Source organism: Genypterus blacodes, unplaced genomic scaffold (genome assembly GCF_046128005.1).
Source record: "Genypterus blacodes isolate CSIRO-AG114 ecotype Tasmania unplaced genomic scaffold, CSIRO-AGI_Gbla_v1 ptg000011l_1, whole genome shotgun sequence".
Taxonomy (NCBI): Eukaryota; Metazoa; Chordata; class Actinopteri; order Ophidiiformes; family Ophidiidae; genus Genypterus; species Genypterus blacodes.
This window is the reverse complement of record NW_027466825.1, coordinates 1,789,116-1,810,612: the sequence shown is the minus strand read 5'-3', so window position 1 is coordinate 1,810,612 and position 21,497 is coordinate 1,789,116. Positions and strand designations below refer to the sequence as shown.

The window sequence follows — 21,497 nt, the reverse complement described above, 5'->3', positions numbered from 1 at the left end:
ATACAATATACCTGTATATAGTAGGGGGTCCCCGCTCCATCTCTCCATAAGTTTGTGGGTCCTTGGCCTAAAAAACATTGAAGACCCCTGCCCTAAACCATTCAGTGATTTATAAACCAGCAGTAGTATTTTGAAGTCAATTCTTTGGCGGACAGGAAGCCAGTGTAAGGACCTCAGAACTGGAGTGATGTGATTCACTTTCTTGGTCTTAGTGAGGACTCGATCAGCAGCGTTCTGGATCAGCTGCAGCTGTCTGGTTGACTTTTTAGGTAGACCTGTAAAGACCTTGTTACAGTAGTCGAGTCTACTGAAGATAAATGCATGGAGTTCTTCTAAATCCTGCTGTCACATAAATCCTTTTATCCTTGATATATTCTTATGGTGATGGTATGCTGACTTTGTAGTTGTCTTAATGTGGTTGTTGAAATTCAGGTCTGAGTCCATGACTACACCAAGGTTTACTGATTGAAGCTGTGCGCTGACTTTTAATCGCCCCTTCTTGGCTCCAAAAACAACCACCTCAGTTTTGTCTTTGTTTAATTGAAGGAAATTCTGGCACATCCAGTCATTGATCTGTTCAATGCATTTACTTAGTGCTTGTATTGGACCATAGTCTCCTGGTGACATGGTTATGTAAATTTCTGTGTCGCCTGCATAATTATGGTAACTTATTTTGTCGTTTTCCATAATCTGAGCCAGTGGAAGCATGTGGATGTTAAACAGTAGAGGCCCCAGTATGGAGCCTTGGGGAACTCTGCACATTATATTTGTATGTTCAGATATGTAGTTGCCCATCGATACAAAGTAGTCCCTTTCCTTTAAATATGATTTAGACCAGCTTAGTTCTGTGCCAGAAAGTCCTACCCAGTTTTCTAGTTGGTCTAGTAATATGTTGTGGTCAACCGTGTCAAATGCACTGAGATCCAGTAATACCAATACAGGAATTCTGCCATTGTCTGCGTTTAAGTGGATGACATTGAATACCTTAGCAAGAGCAGTCTCAGTGCTGTGGTGTGCTTGAAAACCTGACTGGAAGACATTGAATCAATTGTTTAGTGCCAGGAAATTGTTCACCTGTTGAAAAACATCTTATTTTACTCATGAGCGGGAGGTTTGATATGGGCCTATAATTGTTCATCAATGACTTGTCTAGATTATTCTTTTTTAAGAGTGGCTTGATGACTGCAATCTTCAGGGCCTGTGGGAAGACACCTGACAGAAGGGATGCATTTACAATTTGTAGACGGTCTGGGGCCATGCAGTTTGAGACATTTTTGAATAAGCCTGTTAGTAGCATATCCAAGCAGCAGGAGGAGGATTTCAGATGTTGTATAATGTCCTCTAGGTTTTCATGGTTTATTGGATAGAATTGTGTCATGGTATTGGAGTTGATTTTAGGTGGACACGAAGGCAACACATGTCCTGTACCTGATATGGAGGCACTGACTGCTCGTCTAATTTTCAGAATTTTGTCAGTGAAGAAGGAGGCAAATTCATTGCAGACCCTGGTGGATAGAAGCTCAGTTGCTACTGAGACAGAAGGATTTGCTCTCTCCACAGTGGCAAAGAGTGCACGTGCATTATTATTGTTTTTGGCGATTATGTCAGAGAATAAGGACTGCCTTGCATTTCTCAGTTCCAGGTTATAAGCATGAAGTCTCTCTTTATAGATTTCATAATGAACCTGGAGATTTGTTTTTCACCACCTGCATCACCACCATCGCTCAGCTTTATGACAATATGATAATTTTGGAGTTAAAGTTATCTACAAGCTCATTGACTGACATCCAAGAGAGTGGGTGTGGAAGAAAAATTCTGGATAAATATTTCACTGGTGTTTTCAGTGATGTACCGTTTTGTGATTACCTCTGTTTGAATATTTGTGTGCATGGAGATAGTGCTCTCAAAGAAAACACAGGAATGATCAAAAAGAGCAACATCGGTCACTTCAACCTTAGAAATGTTCAGACCCTTGGAGATAATTAAGTCCAGGGTGTGTGCCTTGTTGTGTGTTGGCTCTGTCACATGCTGAATCAGTCCATAGTTATCAAGGACACAGCACAGTCTTTGGTCCATCTGTCCGGGGGGTTGTCGACATGGATGTTAAAATCACCAACAAGAACAATACAGTCAAAATCAATACAAATTATAGATAGCAGTTCAGTGAAGCTGTCAAAAAAGGTTGCACAGTATTTCGGTGGCCTGTAAATATTTAGGAACATGGCTCGAAAGGAGGAAGTCAACTGAAGAGCCACTTATTCAAAAGAGGCACATTTCCCATATGATATCTGCTTGCATTGGAGGGAGTCATTAAGGGAGTTATTAGACAAAGAAAATCTGTTTATACATGGCCTAGTGCTATATTGTATGAATTGCAATAGCAATAAATAATTGCACATAACAAATACAATATGTTTTAATCTTCCTTATAGTGTTTTAATTGTTTACTTTGAGCCTTTCCCCCTACCTATAAAAACCTTGACTTTATATCACTCACACAAACAATCATTTTCAAATTGTGTTAGGTTTTTTTTATTTAACAAAGCCCATGAAAAAATTTGTGGTCTATGTGTATCTCCTCCTTCAGATGATTAGATGTGTTCCTCTTAAAAAGCTTTCACATGGGACCCAAAGTTGTGATCTAATAACTACATTGTAACTATGATATTGCAGTATCAGGACGACTTTAGATTTTAGACTCATATACGAAAGATACTTTAATGCTTAATTCATTACATTCACATGATTTGAACATTGAAACATTTGCTTTATTCATTTCTATCAAATCTATAATGCTTTGTAAACTGCTCTAACTGAATCATAAACATAACATAAAATTAGAGCCATTTTGCTTAGTTGCATCTTTTTTTGTGGTTTTTAATGAGATACTCTATATTCCAGAGTAACTGAGGAAACACTGTTATTGCACGTAACCCCTTCATTTTACATCACATGTTGACTTGCTGTACTTATTTCTACATAAATTAATGGAGGGACGTCGTTCCTTTTCAATTTTTTTGCCGTGTGGTTATAGAGGTCTGTCGAGGAGCCACACCATCAGGACACAGTTTGTTGGGGGTGCTGGTTACGGAACATTCACTTTTGAGTTTCAGGCAGACAAAACAGAACTCGACCTTACACTGGATACATCTGATGTTTTTACACGCGGTTGTGTCATGCACCACCAGGAGGCCACAGGTGGGGCAGGCTCGGACAGAGGGGCAGCCAGTGACGCCCTTCACGCTCTGAAATATAATTTCTTTGCAGTTTTTGAGTATTTCTAAATCCCTGTCATAGCAGCCATCATTTTCACATTGATCTGAGCGTGGATATGGACCTTTCCACTCCCTCAAACACTGCCAGCAGAACATATAGTTCTTTCTTTTCACTGTTGAGCACACTGTGCAGCGGACACACAGATTGGAGGCATTCTTTATCGTCACAAGAGTCTTGCAGCCAGGACACTGTAATGTAATATTTACAGAACAATGAGAACAGATAGGCTCTTACAGTCACTCTTCTATTCTATTTGCATGCACAACTAAGTTTCCACCAACAAATGTGTTTTGGCATATTATACTTGGAATACTTACTGGTTTGGTATCGGAATACAGCTTGGCACCAAGAGCCAGCTTTTCCTCAAAGTACTTCCTTTCTTCTGCGGTAAGAAGAGCCATTTTACGGACCTCCCCGTAGTTCCATTCTTTATCACAGTCATCCACAGGGCACACAAATCTCTGTCGGCCCTTGAATATTGAAAACAAAATTAAGACAAAATAAAACTTGATAAGTCGAACAGGTGATGTATTATACATCTGCTATCTGTCACTACTATAATCCTCTAAAACATCAGTTTCATGTTGAATTCTACATCCCAACAACCTCTGATCAGATTTGAACTATGAATTAAACCAGTGGTTCCCAAAGTGAAGGGCGCAGCGCAGGATCAGAAGAGGGGCAATCTGAATAAGTACTGCCTCAGGAAAATTAATGAGGCAATACTTCTTCGTCTCGCTGCAGGAAAATGAGAGTCCAGAGTGTCAGACCGATCAACCGTCCCGTATTGTTTTATATCGTCCCTCCCTCCCTCCCCCTCAAACGTTTGGGAACCACTGTCTTACCTAATGAACTGATCATCAACACGTAGAACATACAGAGGGACCACTAACATCTCTGACGCTCACTTTCATCATTATTATTATCATTATCATTATCATTATCATTATCATTATCATTATCATTATCATCAACATCATCATCATCATCATCATCATCATCAACATCATCGTCACACAGTGGCTCCTGTACTTCCTTTCTCATGTGCATTCATCCTTCTTATATTATGACCATGTGCAACACTCGTTTTCTGAATGTATGCTTTCATATAAGATAAGATAAGATACAACTTCATTCTTCTGAGGGAAATTGCTGTGCAACAGTGACAGTACAGACGAGAAATGAAACGAAAGAGTCACCTCTAGAGCAAGAAAACGTGCAAGAATGCATGCAAGTTAGGGGTACAAGTACACACAATAAGAGGTAAAAAGTACAAACATTCCAATAAAATGTATCTTTCTTTATGTATCTGTCATGTTAATTCATTTGCCAAATGTAGAAGATTCATAGTTAATGTTCCATTTTCCAGCTTCTTAAATGTTATCGTACCTGTGAAATGCATGAAAATTAAAGATCAACATTTCTATGTAACTGTCCTTCTACAACCGTCTTTGATCTATTGTAAGTGCCCCCAGACTGAGTAGCACTTCTTCCCTCCTGCTATGACGCTGATGCTTTTGATAAGGTGATGCAGTGCCATCTTCACCTGTTGACAGATATGTGTTATAAAGCCCTCCTGGAGAGAGAAGCTCCCACCACCAGACTGGAGCCAGCCATTTGGTTAAATTATATTAACCTGAGATACTGCATTTACCTATATATGTTTGACATTATATGTTATATTCCACTCAAGTTCATGTATATCACAATTTACACAATCCCTTCATCAGAAACACACGTCTGGATAATGAAGTCTTATTAAACCATAGTTATTTTTGGTTAAGATGTTGTTGAGGTCACTAAAATTTTTATACCACTTTTGTCTTACATTTAATGCTACTATTTTCACCTGCATTTCACTTGCATTGGGCTTCAGTCATTCCTCTATGAAGTGATGAAATTTATCCCAATGCAAGATTTGATAAATTGATTGATTTTGCTAACTAGACCAAATTCTACATCATTGTTATTCTGCCATCAAACCTGCATATGTGTCTGAGCTACCTGATAACTTAAGTAAACAGGTAGTTGGTATAGTAGCCTACCTCATCCAGCAGCCAGCGACAGTATTTGGTGAGAGACATCGGAGTGACAGCATGACCACAGGACATAGCTGCTCTTAGAGACTTGTAACCGACGTATTCAACTACAACCAGAGGTGAAAGAACACAAACAAGATCAAGAACATCTCTCAGAATGGAAATACACCACCATCTTTGTCTACTTACCATCTAAATCATCATCTCCATCCACAAATTGAAGTGTGGAGTCTCTGCAGTCATAACACTTCTCCAGCTTTGTGGAGTTGTTCTCTGGTGGAGGCTGAGAAATTCTCAGTTTCACTGTCGAGTTGTTCTCTGGTGGAGGCTGAGAAACCTGTGCTCCCGATGAAAAAGACGAGCCCATGCTGTTTCTTCCACTTAGCCAGGACAGAGTATAACAGCCTAATATCTCAGGTCGACAGACAAAGACTTTCTGTTTCGCTCTCTGCTTGTCTTTCCATGAAGTCATGTGAGCCACTTCTATGCTCGTGCCCAAACCTGCTGACACACACACACACACACACACACACACACACATTCACACACACACACGCACACACACACACACACACGCACACACACACACACGCACACACACACACAGAAGAAAGTACCTGAAACCCTTGCCCTTATCTATTGTGTCTGTCACAGTCATAACCTGGACTGCTGTTATGTAATTAGGATCAGATTATGCAGGTTAATAGGAGTTAAGAGTCCAGACCTTTGCATTTAATTTTTGTCTGTTTGTCCTTGGAAATCTTAACAAAATAGTTAGTTTGCCTTTCCTTCTATAATTTTACTTCAGTTATCACTAAACGGTCCTGATACAATGTCTGGGCCAAGCTGGATAAAAGGATCATGTTTGTTTTTTGGATATTCTTTACTGTTTGCCACGAATAACAAATATACCCAGAAGTAAAAGTGTAGATATATGTGATATAAATAAACATATACAGTACATCCTTGCATGTTCATCACATTGTCAGACCTGTGAGGAATCCCCTAACTGACAATAACACTGGTATTCCCCTCAGTTAGGTTGAAGTTTTAGTTTCACTTTTTCACTCAACAAACAACGCCCCTTGGTAAAAACCGACAGATAAAAGTACTGAAGTGCTCATGTTCATCAGACGATACAGCCGAAGCTGAAGCAAGATGTGCAAATTCGATATCAAAGCACTTGGACTTAGAGGAGAGGAAAAGGTGGTGAAGCTGTGTGACACAGACACACTGCTGTGTGAGCAGATGAAGGGGATGACTGTGCAGCAAATGAAAGAGCAAATCGCTTCCGATCTACAAATAGGTATGTTTGTCATTCTGTGGTTTACAGTTCATGCTTAAGTATCATGTTGTGCATTTGATATGTCTCTTGTCGGTGTACATACCAGCCATGTCATTGTATACGCAGTATATTATTAGTGCTTATGCTCAATACACCTGTGCTTCTCAGAGGGACGAAAGATCGCTCTGGTGTTCCAGAACAGCCCGCTGGAGGATTCTCACCTTGTGACGGCCTGTTCGATACAACACATGTCCACTGTTCGCGTTCTGTGCCGGCTGCGTGGAGGCGCATGAAGGAACTGGCCACCACCAAAACACCTTCAACTGAGATGGGAGTGTTGAATCATATTTTGCTTACTTCAACAAAATGTCCCACTACTATTGCATTTCTATATCTGTCATTGTTAGAGGCACTTGATTGATGTCTTGTCACTATAATCGCAATCAAAGCACTGACTTCTGACTTTTGTCATTAAAATACCATTGAGAAATGAATTGAACCTTTGTTGCTCAGAGGGGAATTTGCTTTGTACATTACAAATAAAAACCTTCATCTTGTTTTCAAACATTTTGATTTGAAATTGATCATTCAGCATTACATATACATTCATTATTATTATTTGTTTGTCTTTTTTAACGTCATTAGGCAATTTCAAGTCACATCTTGAAGGAGCTGTATGAATACTTTTCCAGTTAGACATTGGAAAACACCCAGGAATTTCTGACACTGCCATGGCAAAGGAGTGACATGAGAACTTCCTGATTGTATAAAATCCAGTAAAACAACAATAAACACACAAGAAGGTTCTTTCAAAATATTCCGGCCTTTTTATATATTATGAAACAAAAGTTCCCCTCCCGTCTCCTCATACTCTGGTCAGTATTGTGGCATGAAAGCCTTTTTAGTGTTTGTAAATTGCCATACTCCATGTCACCACTAGATGTCACCGTATCCTCACAGTAGGTTAGCTGTGGTTCCAGCAGTTCTTGTGCCTTACTTACTTTAGGCTTTTCATCCTAAAGATATGATGCTATGTTATGAATTGACTCGATCATATAGACAAAAAGAACCAATAATTGCACATAGAGACAACTTAAGATATTTTCCTTATGTACAACAGATACTTTAATGAAGCATAATTGATTTCATTCATATGATTAGATAAAAACATTGAAACATTTACTGATTTATACATTATAAAAATAAAACTGGAGCCATTTTGCTTTGATGTAATTTTGTCATGGATCTTAACGACTTTCATCGCAGAGTAACTGAGGAAACGCTCTTATTGCACGTTATTTTCACTTGTTTAATGACAGACGTAATGTTTTCTTCCATATGGGGATCGAGGTCTGTCGAGGAGCCACACCATCACGACACGCTCCGTAGGGCGAGCTGGTTTTAGCACATTCACTGTCAGGTTTCAGGCAGACAAAACAGAACTTCACCTTACACTGGATACATCTGATGTTTTTACACGCGGTTGTGTCATGCACCACCAGGAGGCGACAGGTGGGGCAGGCTCGGACAGAGGGGCAGCCAGTGACGCCCTTCATGCTCTCAAATGTAATTTCTTTGCAGTTTTTGAGTATTTCTAAATCCCCGTCATAGCAGCCATCATTATCACATCGATCTGAGCGTGGATATGGACCTTTCCATTCACCCAAGCACTGCCAGCAGAACTTATAGCTCTTTCTATTCACTGTTGAGCACACTGTGCAGCGGACACACAGATTGGAGGCATTCTTTCTGGTCACAAGAGTCTTGCAGCCAGGACACTGTAATGTAATATTTACAGAACAATGAGAACAGATAAGCTCTCACAGTCACTCTTCTATTTGCATGCACAACCTAGTTTCCATCACAACCAAGTTTCCATCAACAAATGTGTTTTGGCATATTATACTTGGAATACTTACTGGTTTGGTATCGGAATACAGCTTGGCACCAAGAGCCAGCTTTTTCTTAAAGTACTTCCTTTCTTCTGCGGTAAGAAGAGCCATTTTCCGGACCTCCCTGTAGTTCCATTCTTTATCACAGTCATCCACAGGGCACACAAATCTCCGTCTGCCCTTGAATATTGAAAAGAAAATTAAGACAAGTAAAACTTGATAAGTCGAACAGGTGATGTATTATACATCTGCTATCTGTCACTCCTATAATCCTCTAAAACATCAGTTTCGAGTTGAATTCTACATCCCTTAAACCTCTGATTACATTTGAACTAAACCAGTGGTGCAAAAGGTTGGGGGTGCGGGATCGGAAGAGGAGCGATATGAATAAGCACCGCTTTAGGTTAATGATGAGGCGATACTTCTTCGTCTTGCTGCAGGAGAATGAGAGTCCAGAGCGTCAGACAGTTCAGCCGTCCCTTATTGTTTTATATCGTACAATTTTCCAGCTCCTCAAATGTTATCGTACCTTTGTTAAGCTGTACAGTATTGAGTGAAGCGTAAAAAGTGGCACTGAGTTACAGCGGCAATAATATTTCCTGAAATTGGACTGAAGGAGAAACAGCGCCCCCTGCTGCTCAGAGGACCAAAATGCTTACGGCACCGGGTATTCCCAGGCGGTCTCCCATCCAAGTACTAACACTTATAGGTGAGACAGACCCGGGTCAAGTCACCGTGTACACATGACTACACTCAAGTTCATGTATATCACAATTTACACGATCCCTTCATCAGAAACACACATGTCTGGTTAATGAAGTCTTATTAAACCATAATAATTTCTGCTTAAGATGTAGTTGAGGTCACTAAAATGTTTAACTTTTAAACCGCTTTTGTCTTGTATTTTATGCTACTATTTTCACCTGCATTTCACTTGCATTGGGCTTCATTCATTCCTCTATGAAGTGATGAACTTCATCCCAATGCAAGATTTGATGAATTGATTGATTTTGCTAACCCGACCAAATTCTACGATCACTGTTATTCTGCCATCAAACCTGCATATTTGTCTGAGCTAACTGATAACTTAAGTAAACAGGTAGTTAGTAAAGTAGCCTACCTCATCCAGCAGCCAGCGACAGTATTTGGTGAGAGACATCGGAGTGACAGCATGACCACAGGACATAGCTGCTCTTAGAGACTTGTAACCGACGTATTCAACTACAACCAGAGGTGAAAGAAGAACACAAACAAGATCAAGAACATCTCTCAGAATGGAAATACACCACCATCTTTGTCTACTTACCATCTAAATCATCATCTCCATCCACAAATTGAAGTGTGGAGTCTCTGCAGTCATAACACTTCTCCAGCTTTGTGGAGTTGTTCTCTGGTGGAGGCTGAGAAACTTGTGCTTCCCATGAAGAAAATGAGCCCATGCTGTTTCTTCCACTTAGCAAGAACAGAGTATAACAGCCTAATATCTCAGGCCGACAGACAAAGACTTTCTGTTTCGCTCTCTGCTTGTCTTTCCATGAAGTCATGTGCCTGCTGATCACACACACACACACACACACACACACACACACACACACACACACACACACACACACACACACACACACACACACGCACACACACACACACACACACACACACAGAAGAAAGTACCTGAAACCTTGCCCTTATCTATTGTGTCTGTCACAGTCATAACCTGGACTGCTGTTATGTAATTAGGATCAGATTATGCAGGTTAATAGGAGTTAAGAGTCCAGACCTTTGCATTTAATTTTTGTCTGTTTGTCCTTGGAAATCTTAACAAAATAGTTAGTTTGCCTTTCCTTCTATAATTTTACTTCAGTTATCACTAAACGGTCCTGATACAATGTCTGGGCCAAGCTGGATAAAAGGATCATGTTTGTTTTTTGGATATTCTTTACTGTTTGCCACGAATAACAAATATACCCAGAAGTAAAAGTGTAGATATATGTGATATAAATAAACATATACAGTACATCCTTGCATGTTCATCACATTGTCAGACCTGTGAGGAATCCCCTAACTGACAATAACACTGGTATTCCCCTCAGTTAGGTTGAAGTTTTAGTTTCATTTTAAAAAACAAACAACGCCCCTCAGTAAAATCCTACAAATTAGACGCAAGATTAGACTAAATTCATCAGACGATACAGCCCAAGCTGAAGCAAGATGTGCAAATTCGAAATCAAAGCACTTGGACTTAGAGGAGAGGAAAAGGTGGTGAAGCTGTCTGACACTGAGGAGCAGATGAGGGGGATGACTGTGCAGCAAATGAAAGAGCAAATCGCTTCCTATCTACAAATAGGTATGTTTGTCATTCTGTGGTTTACAGTTCATGCTTAAGTATCATGTTGTGCATTTGATATGTCTCTTGTCGGTGTACATACCAGCCATGTCATTGTATACGCAGTATATTATTAGTGCTTATGCTCGATACACCTGTGCTTCTCAGAGGGAAAGATCGCTCTGGTGTTCCAGAACAGCCCGCTGGAGGATTCTCACCTTGTGACGGCCTGTTCGATACAACACATGTCCACTGTTCGCGTCCTGTTCCGACTGCGTGGAGGCGCATGAAGGAACTGGCCACCACCAAAACACCTTCAACTGAGATGGGAGTGTTGAATCATATTTTGCTTACTTAAAAAAAATGTCCCACTACTACTGCATTTCTATATCTGTCATTGTTAGAGGCACTTGATTGATGTCTTGTCACTATAATCGCAATCAAAGCGCTGACTTCTGACTTTTGCCGTTAAAATTCCATTGAGAAATGAATGGAACCTCTGTTGCTCAGAGAGGAATTTGCTTTGTACATTACAAATAAAAACTTTCACTTTGTTTTAAAAACATTTTGATTTGAAATTGATCATTCAGCATTACATCTACATTCATTATTATTATTTGTTGTTTTGTTTAACGTCATTAGGTAATTTCAAGTCACATCTTGTTTTCTAAAAGTAATTCAAATATATTTGCTATATATTCATTTGAAATGCAATAGCAAAAACAGTAACAGACGTCACTGTTTAAATAGAAGAAGAAGAAGAAGAAGAAGAAGAAGAAGAAGAAACTTTATAGGACTCGATTTAATGACATACAAACCAAGATGTTAGACCTGTATCATTTCCAAACAAGGCTATAGCTATTTCTCACAGGGAACTATACAAGTGAAATGTGCCAAAGATGTTTGCTGCATCAATTTGTAGACATATTAAACTTGTCATGGAAAACCCCTGCTGCTTGTTTTGTGCAAAGGTCATGTCATACTGCAGCTATTGGAAGCCTGGTTATGGGTTATAAATAGCTCCTCATATTTCGACTGAAATGCTTTTGGTTTCCTTTTCTATTCACATTCCACAAACACGTGAACAAGCTGTATGAATACTTTTCCAGTTAGACATTGGAAAACACCCAGGAATTTCTGACACTGCCATGGCAAAGGAGTGACATGAGAACTTCCTGATTGTATAAAATCCAGTAAAACAACAATAAACACACAAGAAGGTTCTTTTAAAATATTCCGGCCTTTTTATATATCATGAAACAAAAGTTCCCCTCCCGTCTCCTTATACTCTGGTCAGTACTGTGGCATGAAAGCCTTTTTAGTGTTTGTAAATTGCCATACTCCATGTCACCACTAGATGTCACCGTATCCTCACAGTAGGTTAGCTGTGGTTCCAGCAGTTCTTGTGCCTTACTTACTTTACTACTAGACTTTTCATCCTAAAGATATGATGCTATGTTATGAATTGACTCGAACATATAGACAAAAAGAACCAATAATTGTACATAGAGACAACTTAAGATATTTTCCTTATGTACAACAGATACTTTAATGAAGCATAATTGATTTCATTCATATGATTAGATAAAAACATTGAAACATTTACTGACACATACATATACATTATAAACATAAAACTGGAGCCATTTTGCTTTGTTGTAATCTTGTCATGGATTTTCATGACTTTCACCGCAGAGTAACTGACTTAATGTCGCCTTGCTGTACTTATTTTCACTTGTTTAATGACAGACGTAATGTTTTCTTCCATATGGGGATCGAGGTCTGTCGAGGAGCCACACCATCACGACACGCTCCGTAGGGCGAGCTGGTTTTACAACATTCACGCTTAAGTTTCAGGCAGACAAAACAGAACGTCACCTGACATCGAGGACAGAGAATATTTTTGCAGTGTTTTCTGTTATGTTCCACCTTCATGCCACATGTTGGACAGACCCGGACAGACGGGCAGTGGGTGACTCCCTTTACCTCAGGCAGACTGATGGTCTCACAGGTCTGCAGAAGCGCCACGTCCTTGTTGGTGCAGCCTTCATTGTCACAGCGATCAGACCGGGAGTTGTGACCTTTCCACTCCTTGTAACACTGCCAGCAGAAGAAATAGGGCTTCCCCCGATCAGCTGTGCAAATGGTGCATTTGACACACAGGTTGAGGGGATTCTTCCTCTCAACATTCGATTTGCACTGTGGGCACTGGAGAGAAAGAAGCAGCCTAATTTAAACATTAACAGACTTAATTATGTGGTATTATGTTGTAAAAATTTACTGCAAAAATTGTTTTTGAAACAACCAGAAGGGCTTACTTCTTGGAAGTCATAGCACTTTGCAGCAACCAGGCGGGGCATCGTCTCCTCAAAATGCTGCATTTCCTCAACAGACAAATCAGCCATCCTGCGCACCTCTTGGTAAGACCACAATGCATTGCACTGTGTGGTTCCTTCTTTCAACGCAGGACATCTAAACATGTACTGACCCTTTGGATAACAGAACCAGTGTAAAAGAATACAGAAAATGGACTCACTGTCATAATTACTGTCTGTTATTATCACAATTGCTTTTCATCTGATTTACTTTCACATGATATATTTCAAGAGTTCAATTGGTGCCTGTGTTTAACCTGATCAAGCAGGCTGCGACACCATCCTGTTAAAGAATCAGGCGTGACAGCGTGACCGCAGGACATCTCTGCTCGGATACTACAGTCATCTTCATCTGAGGCTGAGGAGCAGAGGAAGAAGAATATTGGCAATATGGTAGAATATGGTTCTTGTTTCATTTTAACTGTAAAAGCAGCTTACATACATGAATTTGGAGGCATCAAATTGGATCTAAATTGATCAACCATCAAGAAAAGGAAGATGACAGATGACAAAGTATATGTTGTTAACCTTTCCTTCAAATATTTTGAAGTGACAAAGGGAAAGAGATCTCACCAACTGGATCCAGGTCATCCTTCCTGTTGACAAACTTCAGGGTTGTATCTAGTGGGTTGTACCTCTTCTCCATCTACTCTTTTTCCTGTGTGTAGGCGATATATCCCTGCTTCCTCTGCACAACTACACACAGGAACACACTACCACAGCATGGAAAGACAGAAACAGCAAGTTGGAAGACTATTGACATTATGAGAAAAGATGTTACTGTAATGCAATGCTATGTTTCTGTCATTATCTGATATCTGTTATTTGAATCTGTGAGTCATGTCTCACAATGCTTGTGCCTGATGTTATTAAATGTACTAGAAAGCTGCCACTCAGCTGGTGTATTCGCTGCCACTCATCTCTGTATAGCTGGAAAGTTTTAGCGCTGTTATGCCGGAAGCCAAGCAACGACATTTCGATGTCAAGACTCACTGTTCTGTTTTTTGTGCAATGACAATAAAAGGAAGTCTAACTCTAAGTCTAAGTCTAAGTATAGTTACTTTAAAACCCTGACAAGGGCTACTTATTACTAATCTTTGATTGATGTACACCTAAACAGTGTGAATAATAAACATATTCATAATGCAAACCTATACTATATTATCATTTTAAATATATGACGTCAATGTTGTGAAAACAATCTTGACAATATTAAGCGACATACAATTCAATTTAAAGAATCTTTGGTCACTATATTAGTGGTAAAAATGGATTTAAAAGGAAGTGGCTTTTGACTTACCTTTCCGACACTCTTCTTCTGATCCTCTCTGGACTTTCGCTTTGTTGTTTTGATAAGCACGGAGCGTGTAGCCACTCCTCTGACGCATACGTGGTTGAAGCCAAATGAGGGGGAAACCCAGCTTTAAAGAACTCAAAATGGAACTTAAACTTAACATAAAAACATTGAAAAATCTGATGAACACTTAAGCTTTCAAAACTAAACTGTTGTGAATCCGTAAGTCTGAAGTTCTTTTAACTTTCTATTTTCTTTCTTTCTTTATTTTCTTTATCTATTTTACAATACTCTTTAGCCCTTTTGTGGATATACATTTTTGTTGGTTTGTTACGTTTGTATTTTATTTAATTATTTATAATTGTATAGCCGTTTGTTACAGTTTTAAAGAAAGTTGTGGGGGGGACTGGCATGCTGTTTTGTCCTCGGTGCTGCCACTGGTGGTTGGAAAGTGTACTGCAAGTGTGCAATAGTTTCCGCCTACATTTATTGATGCAGTATAGCTTCTGGCCACTTGAGGCAGCACTGAACGCAGGATGCCATAGAGCTGCAGTGCCTTGACAGACGACATCCTGGAGTTGTTGTTTTTTTATACGGCTTGATACGAGTCTAATGGATCGAGCGCCCTTTCTTCACTGTGCACACCCACGCCACACGTTTGTTCAAAGTGCGCGGCAGTTCTTTTGGGCTTTTTTTAGGATACAAATTCCGGAGGACAGCACGTAACGTGACGGGTTTCTGCGACAGGAATCGAAAGTGTTTGTGAGTCATTTTTTTTTTTATCTTAGCATCTTAGTTTATCTTAGCAACGTGTAGTGAGTTTACAGATTCACCATGATAAGTTGTGTTTAGGTGGTTTATTAGGAGGTTTGTAGTGTTAAAACTGAAAGAGTAGTAAGTATAGTTTGGTGATCGGATCATATTTGACGGATTACATAGCTGGATTATGATCGATGTTAATGACAGATCGTACAAATCTGTCATCTGTTGCCATGACGAGCACGTCCCCCCTGATGCTAAACAGAGAATACAGGCCATAAACATGTCTTATGAATGGTTGTTGTCCCTCACTCTCGACTGTGTCGTCAACAGGTGAAACCCAAACACAAGACAATGAGTTGAATCGTTACATCACCTCTTACTCTGATGATCCAGCATGAGCCATGACAGATTACAAAAGTTCCGGGAGAAACTCAAGAACCTTTCAGGTCAGTGGAGTGAAGTGATGTGATGTGAAGTTCTCTTGTTATCATATGTGTGTGTCTATGATAATGTGTCACTGTTATGTCTTTAGATTACAGTGGTTTGAAGAGTCCAGGTCTGACATGCTATCTGAACAGCGTGCTTCAGGTGCTGTTCATGACTAATGATTTCCGGGAGGCTGTGAAAAGGTGTGTAAGTAACTCTGCATTTGATACCGTCGTTCAAAATTTGACACGGTATATTAGATTCAAATCCACATTAAATGAAAGTGCCGTCAACACTGACATGTAAAGTATCCGTGCCACAGGTGCTGCATTCAAGATGTATCAACCATTGATCTACACCTGCTGAGCTTGTTTTCTGAATTAGAGAGATGCACAGCCGAGACCTCTAACATCACAGAACAGCTGGGCATCGCAAATGGTAAGAGTCGCATGTGATTCCTTCATAAGTGATTTCTTCTTCTTCTTCTTCTTCTTCTCTTACCTACTCGTACTTTGTCCCAGTATATGAGCAACGTGATGCTGCCGAGTATTTTGAGAAGATCCTGTGCATGACGAGCCTTGAGGCATCTAAGGTAAACCTCAAATCCCTTAATGAGCCCTTAAATTGTATCTTTGCCATCCAGGTTACTGAAACGCTGCTTTACCATTGTGTTGTAGATATTCAGGGGACAGCTAGGCCACAGGATTACATGCTGTATGTGTCAGAATGAGAGCGAGTCGGAGAGCTTTTTCTGGATTCTGCCGCTCTCAGTGGAAGATTCATGCGTGGTATGGTGGCATAATGCCGTAAATGACAGTAACCTGTGTTATTAGTACACAGGGGATAAGTGAATATAATTTATTTACAGAAGAAAGGGCTGGAGGCATTCTGCAGGACGGAAAGAGTCCTTGGGATGTACTGCGACCACTGCACCAGAAAGGGAGACGCAGACATGGTGAGTACACGTTCGTATGATACGTTTTTGTTTTGAGTTGAAAAATGAAGCAACTGGGGTGATTTTGCAGCTGACAGTTATTCTTGTGTTGACGTGTAGAGATGTGAGGTGACGCAGAACCCAGAGATTCTGACGCTGCTGCTCAAGAGGTTCAGCTTTGACTCAAAGTGCAATCGCTACACCAAGCTGAAATGCAACGTGGACGTGCCGCAGACGTTACAGATGGAGGTGTTTACCTTTACGCTGCTTTCAAATGAATCAATCTGTTTCCATGCAGAATCTGTGACTTTTGTTTCTCTTTAGAATTGCACATATGACCTCTACGCATTAGTCGACCACGTTGGTAATCTGACAGGAGGTCATTACACCGCGAGGATCAAATCTTATGAAAACGGGGGGTGGTATCACTTTGACGACACCAGCGTGGAGAAGGTGAGAGGCCTCGTGTTCCCAACATTTACATATTATCCAGTCAAACATTACAGGAGTAACGTTTCTGAAGATACACCTGTACAATCAAAGAGTATAACATGTACATGAGATTATACTGCAGCATTTACAGTGATGTTGATCTTGTTACAGGTCAGACAGCCGTTGTTTGGAGCTGGAAACGCCTCTTTTGGGTAAACATCTCTGCCTTTATTCAGCGACAGATTCTATCTTCATTTACGTCAGTTTATGCTCTCTTGACCTTCTCAGGCTTCAGCTGGAGGTCTTGAGTTTAGGGTCAAAAGCCTCTTTGATGATGCTTTTTCTTTTTCTGTCTTTGAACCAGGTCCCGCACCGCTTATCTTCTTATGTACAGGAAAGGTGAGATCGCAAATACACACTTAATTATTCAGTTAAAGACATGCTAGAATGGTAGTTGGTCTGCTTGTGGATGTAATTTAATCCCTTCTCTCACTTCCACTTCCAAGTGAAGAGACTACGATCGGAAAGACCCACTGGAGACGATCGGGAAGCTCACCTTGCAAATTCAGATGGTGAGGCTGAAGGAAGACGCGACGAAGCAGCGAGTGGAGTGGATCCTGTCCCTCAAAACAACCTGTGGGACAGGAGTTGGAACAGAGAGAGACATCTGAAGCAAAAGGAGATCGACCATGACATGCGGACAGGAGCATGTGTTCGCCCTGATGAAGAGGCGTCACCGCACAGAGATGCTGCCATTACAGATAAAGACACTTACAGACTGGACAATGGCTTTACCTCGCAAACACAAAACCCCAAAGACAACATTCATAGAATAGTGGAACAGACTGTTAAGGTAATGTCGTGTAATGCAGAACGGTTATGGGATTTTCCACATTTTGAAAAAGACATGAAAGAAATCAGACACACTGAGAGTCAGAGAGGAAATCAACATTGTACTCAGTCAAAGGAGCGCGTGCGTGATCAGAACACTAGAGGGAGCCAGAGGCGCGAGGACATATCTGGAAAACAATCTATAACCAGCAGGACGGAACCATCAGTAAATCTAATCACTTGTATGAATGAACCATGTGGTGATAATGTTAGAAACGGGAGCTGGGCAGAGACAAATGTAACCGACAGCTTCACACTTAGAGGTGGGAGGGAGGCTCTCGGTCAACCTGTGAGCAAGGCGGGGAATATTAAAAATCACAAAGAGAAAACAGCTACAAAGAACAAAGTCAGTGTGAACAAACCGCCATGGAGGTGATGAACATGAGAATCCTGGTGAGGAGCGTCATCATCACAAACGGAGGAAGGCTGAAGAAATTAAACGTACCTCCAAGTCACGTTTGTGTTTGGCGAAACTTTTTTTGTAATGCATTTGTATTTTCAATGACGTATCAAAATAATCATTTTGTACTAAACCTGTGCAAATGCAATTCTTTGGGCAATTACATTTTCAATGTATTGTCTTGGTGAATATTTTCTGTGGCTAGAATTTACAATTTCACCTTCAAACTATCTGTTCAACACACACCTGCAGGTATGGAAGGAGATTTTGTAGGAAATGTGTGTAAGAATAAGAATAGTGTTTTGATTAGTACATACTGTAACTGTCATTATTGTTGAGTAATGCTTTATGGATGAAAGTGAAAGTGTTTCATGCATTTCTGTGGCCTCGCCCCCTTTTCATTTGCGCAGTAAACAACCCTCTGACTGCACAGAGCGAAAACAGCTTAGTAGAAAGTCACAGCCGACCACAGCTGAAATGGATAAAATCTACCGGGTGATGGTCAACGGCATCAGGGGGGAGAAGATGACCATCGACCTGTGCAACACTGAGGAACAGATGGCCAGCATGACTGTACTACAACTGAAGGAGAAGATATTTGAGAAATTAAAATGTAAATGTGTATATATCTGTACAACACAGAAACACTGTTTGACATACAGACCGGACGCGCTTAAATGGAACAATGCTCTGTATTGTGTTTTCAGATGGAACACGCACGGATGACATCAGGTTGCTCTTCACAAACAAGATACTGGATGGAGACTCCACGTTGCTGTACTCATATGGGATCCAGCACGGCTCCGTTCTCCACTGTGTACTTCGGGTGACTGGGGGCGGAGGAATAAGTCGAAGTCGTGAAAACCTTGCGAATTTCTTGAAGAAGGATTAGTCTATTATAATGCTTCGGTCTTTTTACACATATACGTGTGTTTGCTGAATCTCGACTGTGTACTTCTACTGCGTCTGCGTCAGAGTTTTAGGGTGTAATACCATCCCCACACTGTAGGCGGCGCAGGTCAGTAGGTGGCCTGAAATCAACTCGTTAATCTGACCTGTCTGACTCCAGGAATCCAGCTAATTCTGTGTTATCCCGGTATAACGCGCAGTCATTCCTTTAAAACTACATTTTGTTGTGGAAAATTGCTGGAATCAGGCAACTTTCCAATGCTTCACTAATAACTTAAGCACTAATAACAGATAAATTGATGAACATGAAGCCCACATGCTCCTTAGTTCAGGCGTCAGGTGTGACTCCGGGTTAATAGATGAGTCTTTGCCCCTTTTTCTCTTCCCATTGCTGCCTGTTGAAAAGTCTCTGCTCTCCCCCTCTGTGTGCTGCTGAGTTGGATATCAAGAGAGACCTGAAGGGACAAATACATGTGTGTGTGGGTAGACTCTGAATACATGTTGAAGCACCCAACATACTGCTGTGACATTTGCTCACCTGACAATTCACCTGATGTCTTGAGAGATCTGAGAGGTTTTGATGTAAACATTCATCCGTTCACTCCTCATATTGTGTCTGTGTGTGCGCAAAAGCTGACAGAGTGTGTGTAGGTGTGTACTGTATATGAATGTATGATAGAGAGCCGATACCAAACATCTGAGTGAGGAAACAAATCCACATCCATGGAAGTGATGACATAATGTGAAATGTTATGTCTGTCTTCTGTCTGACAAAGGGAGCTGAAGTCATCAAGTGGAAGATGTTTTCATTTTGCTATTTGGTTAAACTTCTTGTTCATATGTATTTGTGTGTTTTCAATGACGTCCCACATCAAAATAATCATTTTATACCAAACTTGTGCAAATGCAATTCTTTGGGTATTAAAGTTTCAATGTCTTGGTGAATATTTTCTGTGGCTGTAATTTACAATTTCACCTTCAAACAATCTGTTCAACACACACCTGCAGCTACCGGGGATTCAAATAGAACAGAAATACTGAGTTCATGGAAGGGAAACTTTGGCAGCCACTCCGTCGCTGCATGGAAGGAAGTAGGAGCTTGTCTTCAGGCACTCAGGAGTGAGCTTCAGACACACAAAGCGCACACGTTGGACAGGCCCGGATGGAGGGACACGCTTCCACACCCTTCACCTGAGGAAGGGCCGTGGTCTTGCAATTCGTGAGAATTTGGAGGTCAGTGTTGATGCAGCTGTCGTTGTCGCAGCGGTCAGAGCGGGGAGCCTTCCCTTTCCAACTGGCCAGACACTGCCAGCAGAACTGGAAGAGTTTCTTCTTGTCTGAAGTGCAGACTGGGCACTGCACGCTGAGGTTGGTGATGTCCTCTCTCTCCACATAGGTTCTGCACCCAGGGCACTGTTAACATATCACAAATGTAAAAATGTCACTTGTAAGACATCTGGCAGAATGATTGTGTTGGTGCTGGATTTCATGGGAGTAAATCATGTCCTTTAAACTACCCTGCATCTGTTTTGAAGGTAAAGAGGGCAGCAGGTCAGGACACTCACTGGTTTATACTCGCAGTACTCTATGGCAGCTAGATGGGCAATGGTCTTTTCAAAGTGTTGCATCTCCTCTGTGGTGAGCACAGCCAGCCTGCGCACCTCTTGATAAGACCACAGCTCATCACACTTCTGGAGGGTGCCATTTTTCAAGGCAGGGCACTTAAATTTGTATTGACCCTGAAAATTGAATGAGAGGAAACAGATGATGTTATATGCTGGACTAGGGTCAAAGACGTCTGGTCCCCAGGTCACATTGCAGGTGTGAAGTACAAACCTAAGCCTCAATATGGATCAGCAACAACTCTACTGTGATGATGGATGATGGAAAGTACCTGATCCAGCAGGCTGCGACACCACGCAGTGACTCTGTTTAAAAGTCAGCCCATTCTGGCAGATTCAGACTAAGATCCAGCTCCATTGCACTTTCTGTCTCTCCCCTATTACAAGAAACAGATGGACACACTTTCAGACTGGAAAATGGTTTTACTTTGCAAACACAAAATCGAAAAGACAACATTCATAGAATAGTGGAACAGACTGTTAAGGTAATGTCGTGTAATGCAGAACGGTTAAGGGATTTTCCACGTTTTGAAAGAGACGTGAAAGGAATCAGACACACTGAGAGTCAGAGAGGAAATCAACATTGTACTCAGTCAAAGGAGCGCGTGCGTGATCAGAACACTAGAGGGAGCCAGAG

General features: G+C 40.9%; 4 protein-coding genes and 3 long non-coding RNA genes across 10 annotated transcripts; 4 read left to right on the top strand and 3 right to left on the bottom strand.

The window, feature by feature from the left end:
- Nucleotides 1-2,697: 2,697 nt before the first annotated feature.
- LOC143008608 (E3 ubiquitin-protein ligase DDB_G0292642-like) lies at nucleotides 2,698-5,856 on the bottom strand. The gene is made up of 4 exons (XM_076160455.1): nucleotides 5,505-5,856; nucleotides 5,322-5,422; nucleotides 3,594-3,746; nucleotides 2,698-3,464 (listed from the first exon to the last, which is right to left on the bottom strand). Exons 1-4 carry the CDS (start codon nucleotides 5,854-5,856, stop codon nucleotides 3,009-3,011), a joined length of 1,062 nt encoding a protein of 353 aa, XP_076016570.1. The 3' UTR covers nucleotides 2,698-3,008.
- Nucleotides 5,857-6,391: 535 nt separating this feature from the next.
- Nucleotides 6,392-7,165, top strand: LOC143008572 (uncharacterized). The gene is made up of 2 exons (XR_012964604.1): nucleotides 6,392-6,621; nucleotides 6,769-7,165. It is a non-coding gene; the product is annotated as an uncharacterized LOC143008572 (long non-coding RNA).
- A 528-nt stretch (nucleotides 7,166-7,693) lies between these two features.
- On the bottom strand, nucleotides 7,694-10,024 carry LOC143008489 (E3 ubiquitin-protein ligase DDB_G0292642-like). The gene is made up of 4 exons (XM_076160275.1): nucleotides 9,799-10,024; nucleotides 9,613-9,713; nucleotides 8,520-8,672; nucleotides 7,694-8,378 (listed from the first exon to the last, which is right to left on the bottom strand). Exons 1-4 carry the CDS (start codon nucleotides 9,929-9,931, stop codon nucleotides 7,902-7,904), a joined length of 864 nt encoding a protein of 287 aa, XP_076016390.1. The 5' UTR covers nucleotides 9,932-10,024; the 3' UTR covers nucleotides 7,694-7,901.
- Nucleotides 10,025-10,046: 22 nt separating this feature from the next.
- LOC143008565 (uncharacterized) lies at nucleotides 10,047-11,378 on the top strand. The gene is made up of 2 exons (XR_012964602.1): nucleotides 10,047-10,836; nucleotides 10,984-11,378. It is a non-coding gene; the product is annotated as an uncharacterized LOC143008565 (long non-coding RNA).
- A 658-nt stretch (nucleotides 11,379-12,036) lies between these two features.
- LOC143008525 (E3 ubiquitin-protein ligase DDB_G0292642-like) lies at nucleotides 12,037-14,585 on the bottom strand. Its single transcript, XM_076160333.1, has 5 exons — nucleotides 14,491-14,585; nucleotides 13,764-13,903; nucleotides 13,448-13,548; nucleotides 13,134-13,304; nucleotides 12,037-13,023 (listed from the first exon to the last, which is right to left on the bottom strand). Exons 2-5 carry the CDS (start codon nucleotides 13,834-13,836, stop codon nucleotides 12,547-12,549), a joined length of 822 nt encoding a protein of 273 aa, XP_076016448.1. The 5' UTR covers nucleotides 13,837-13,903; nucleotides 14,491-14,585; the 3' UTR covers nucleotides 12,037-12,546.
- A 149-nt stretch (nucleotides 14,586-14,734) lies between these two features.
- LOC143008441 (uncharacterized) lies at nucleotides 14,735-18,575 on the top strand. Of its 4 annotated transcripts, none has more exons than XM_076160210.1 (12): nucleotides 14,735-15,246; nucleotides 15,577-15,692; nucleotides 15,779-15,879; nucleotides 15,981-16,110; nucleotides 16,194-16,264; nucleotides 16,350-16,460; nucleotides 16,541-16,627; nucleotides 16,727-16,855; nucleotides 16,931-17,059; nucleotides 17,210-17,250; nucleotides 17,403-17,437; nucleotides 17,545-18,575. In XM_076160210.1, exons 2-12 carry the CDS (start codon nucleotides 15,641-15,643, stop codon nucleotides 18,303-18,305), a joined length of 1,647 nt encoding a protein of 548 aa, XP_076016325.1. In that variant the 5' UTR covers nucleotides 14,735-15,246; nucleotides 15,577-15,640; the 3' UTR covers nucleotides 18,306-18,575. The 4 variants fall into 4 exon arrangements, with proteins under 4 accessions (XP_076016325.1, XP_076016334.1, XP_076016350.1 ...); XM_076160219.1 differs by having other exon boundaries at nucleotides 14,739-15,246; nucleotides 15,779-15,875; nucleotides 15,995-16,110; nucleotides 17,545-18,569; XM_076160235.1 differs by lacking the exons at nucleotides 14,735-15,246; nucleotides 15,577-15,692 and having other exon boundaries at nucleotides 15,779-15,875; nucleotides 17,545-18,570.
- A 41-nt stretch (nucleotides 18,576-18,616) lies between these two features.
- On the top strand, nucleotides 18,617-20,185 carry LOC143008576 (uncharacterized). The gene is made up of 2 exons (XR_012964605.1): nucleotides 18,617-18,942; nucleotides 19,037-20,185. It is a non-coding gene; the product is annotated as an uncharacterized LOC143008576 (long non-coding RNA).
- The last annotated feature ends 1,312 nt before the right edge of the window (nucleotides 20,186-21,497 follow it).

Coding starts and splice junctions, on each gene's coding strand:
- LOC143008608 (XM_076160455.1), bottom strand. CDS start 5,856: ATGTGTGTGTGTGTGTGTGTGTGTGTGTGTGTGTCAGCAGGTTTGGGC. Junction 5,423..5,504: donor TGGAGATGATGATTTAGATG/GTAAGTAGACAA, acceptor CTCTGGTTGTAG/TTGAATACGTCGGTTACAAG. Junction 3,465..3,593: donor TGTATTCCGATACCAAACCA/GTAAGTATTCCA, acceptor ATTACATTACAG/TGTCCTGGCTGCAAGACTCT.
- LOC143008489 (XM_076160275.1), bottom strand. CDS start 9,931: ATGGGCTCATTTTCTTCATGGGAAGCACAAGTTTCTCAGCCTCCACCA. Junction 9,714..9,798: donor TGGAGATGATGATTTAGATG/GTAAGTAGACAA, acceptor CTCTGGTTGTAG/TTGAATACGTCGGTTACAAG. Junction 8,673..9,612: donor GTCGCTGGCTGCTGGATGAG/GTAGGCTACTTT, acceptor TCAATATTCAAG/GGCAGACGGAGATTTGTGTG.
- LOC143008525 (XM_076160333.1), bottom strand. CDS start 13,836: ATGGAGAAGAGGTACAACCCACTAGATACAACCCTGAAGTTTGTCAAC. Junction 13,549..13,763: donor GGATGACCTGGATCCAGTTG/GTGAGATCTCTT, acceptor TCTGCTCCTCAG/CCTCAGATGAAGATGACTGT. Junction 13,024..13,133: donor AGTGCTATGACTTCCAAGAA/GTAAGCCCTTCT, acceptor CTTTCTCTCCAG/TGCCCACAGTGCAAATCGAA.
- LOC143008441 (XM_076160210.1), top strand. CDS start 15,641: ATGAGCCATGACAGATTACAAAAGTTCCGGGAGAAACTCAAGAACCTT. Junction 15,880..15,980: donor GGGAGGCTGTGAAAAGGTGT/GTAAGTAACTCT, acceptor TGACATGTAAAG/TATCCGTGCCACAGGTGCTG. Junction 16,461..16,540: donor CAGTGGAAGATTCATGCGTG/GTATGGTGGCAT, acceptor ATTTATTTACAG/AAGAAAGGGCTGGAGGCATT.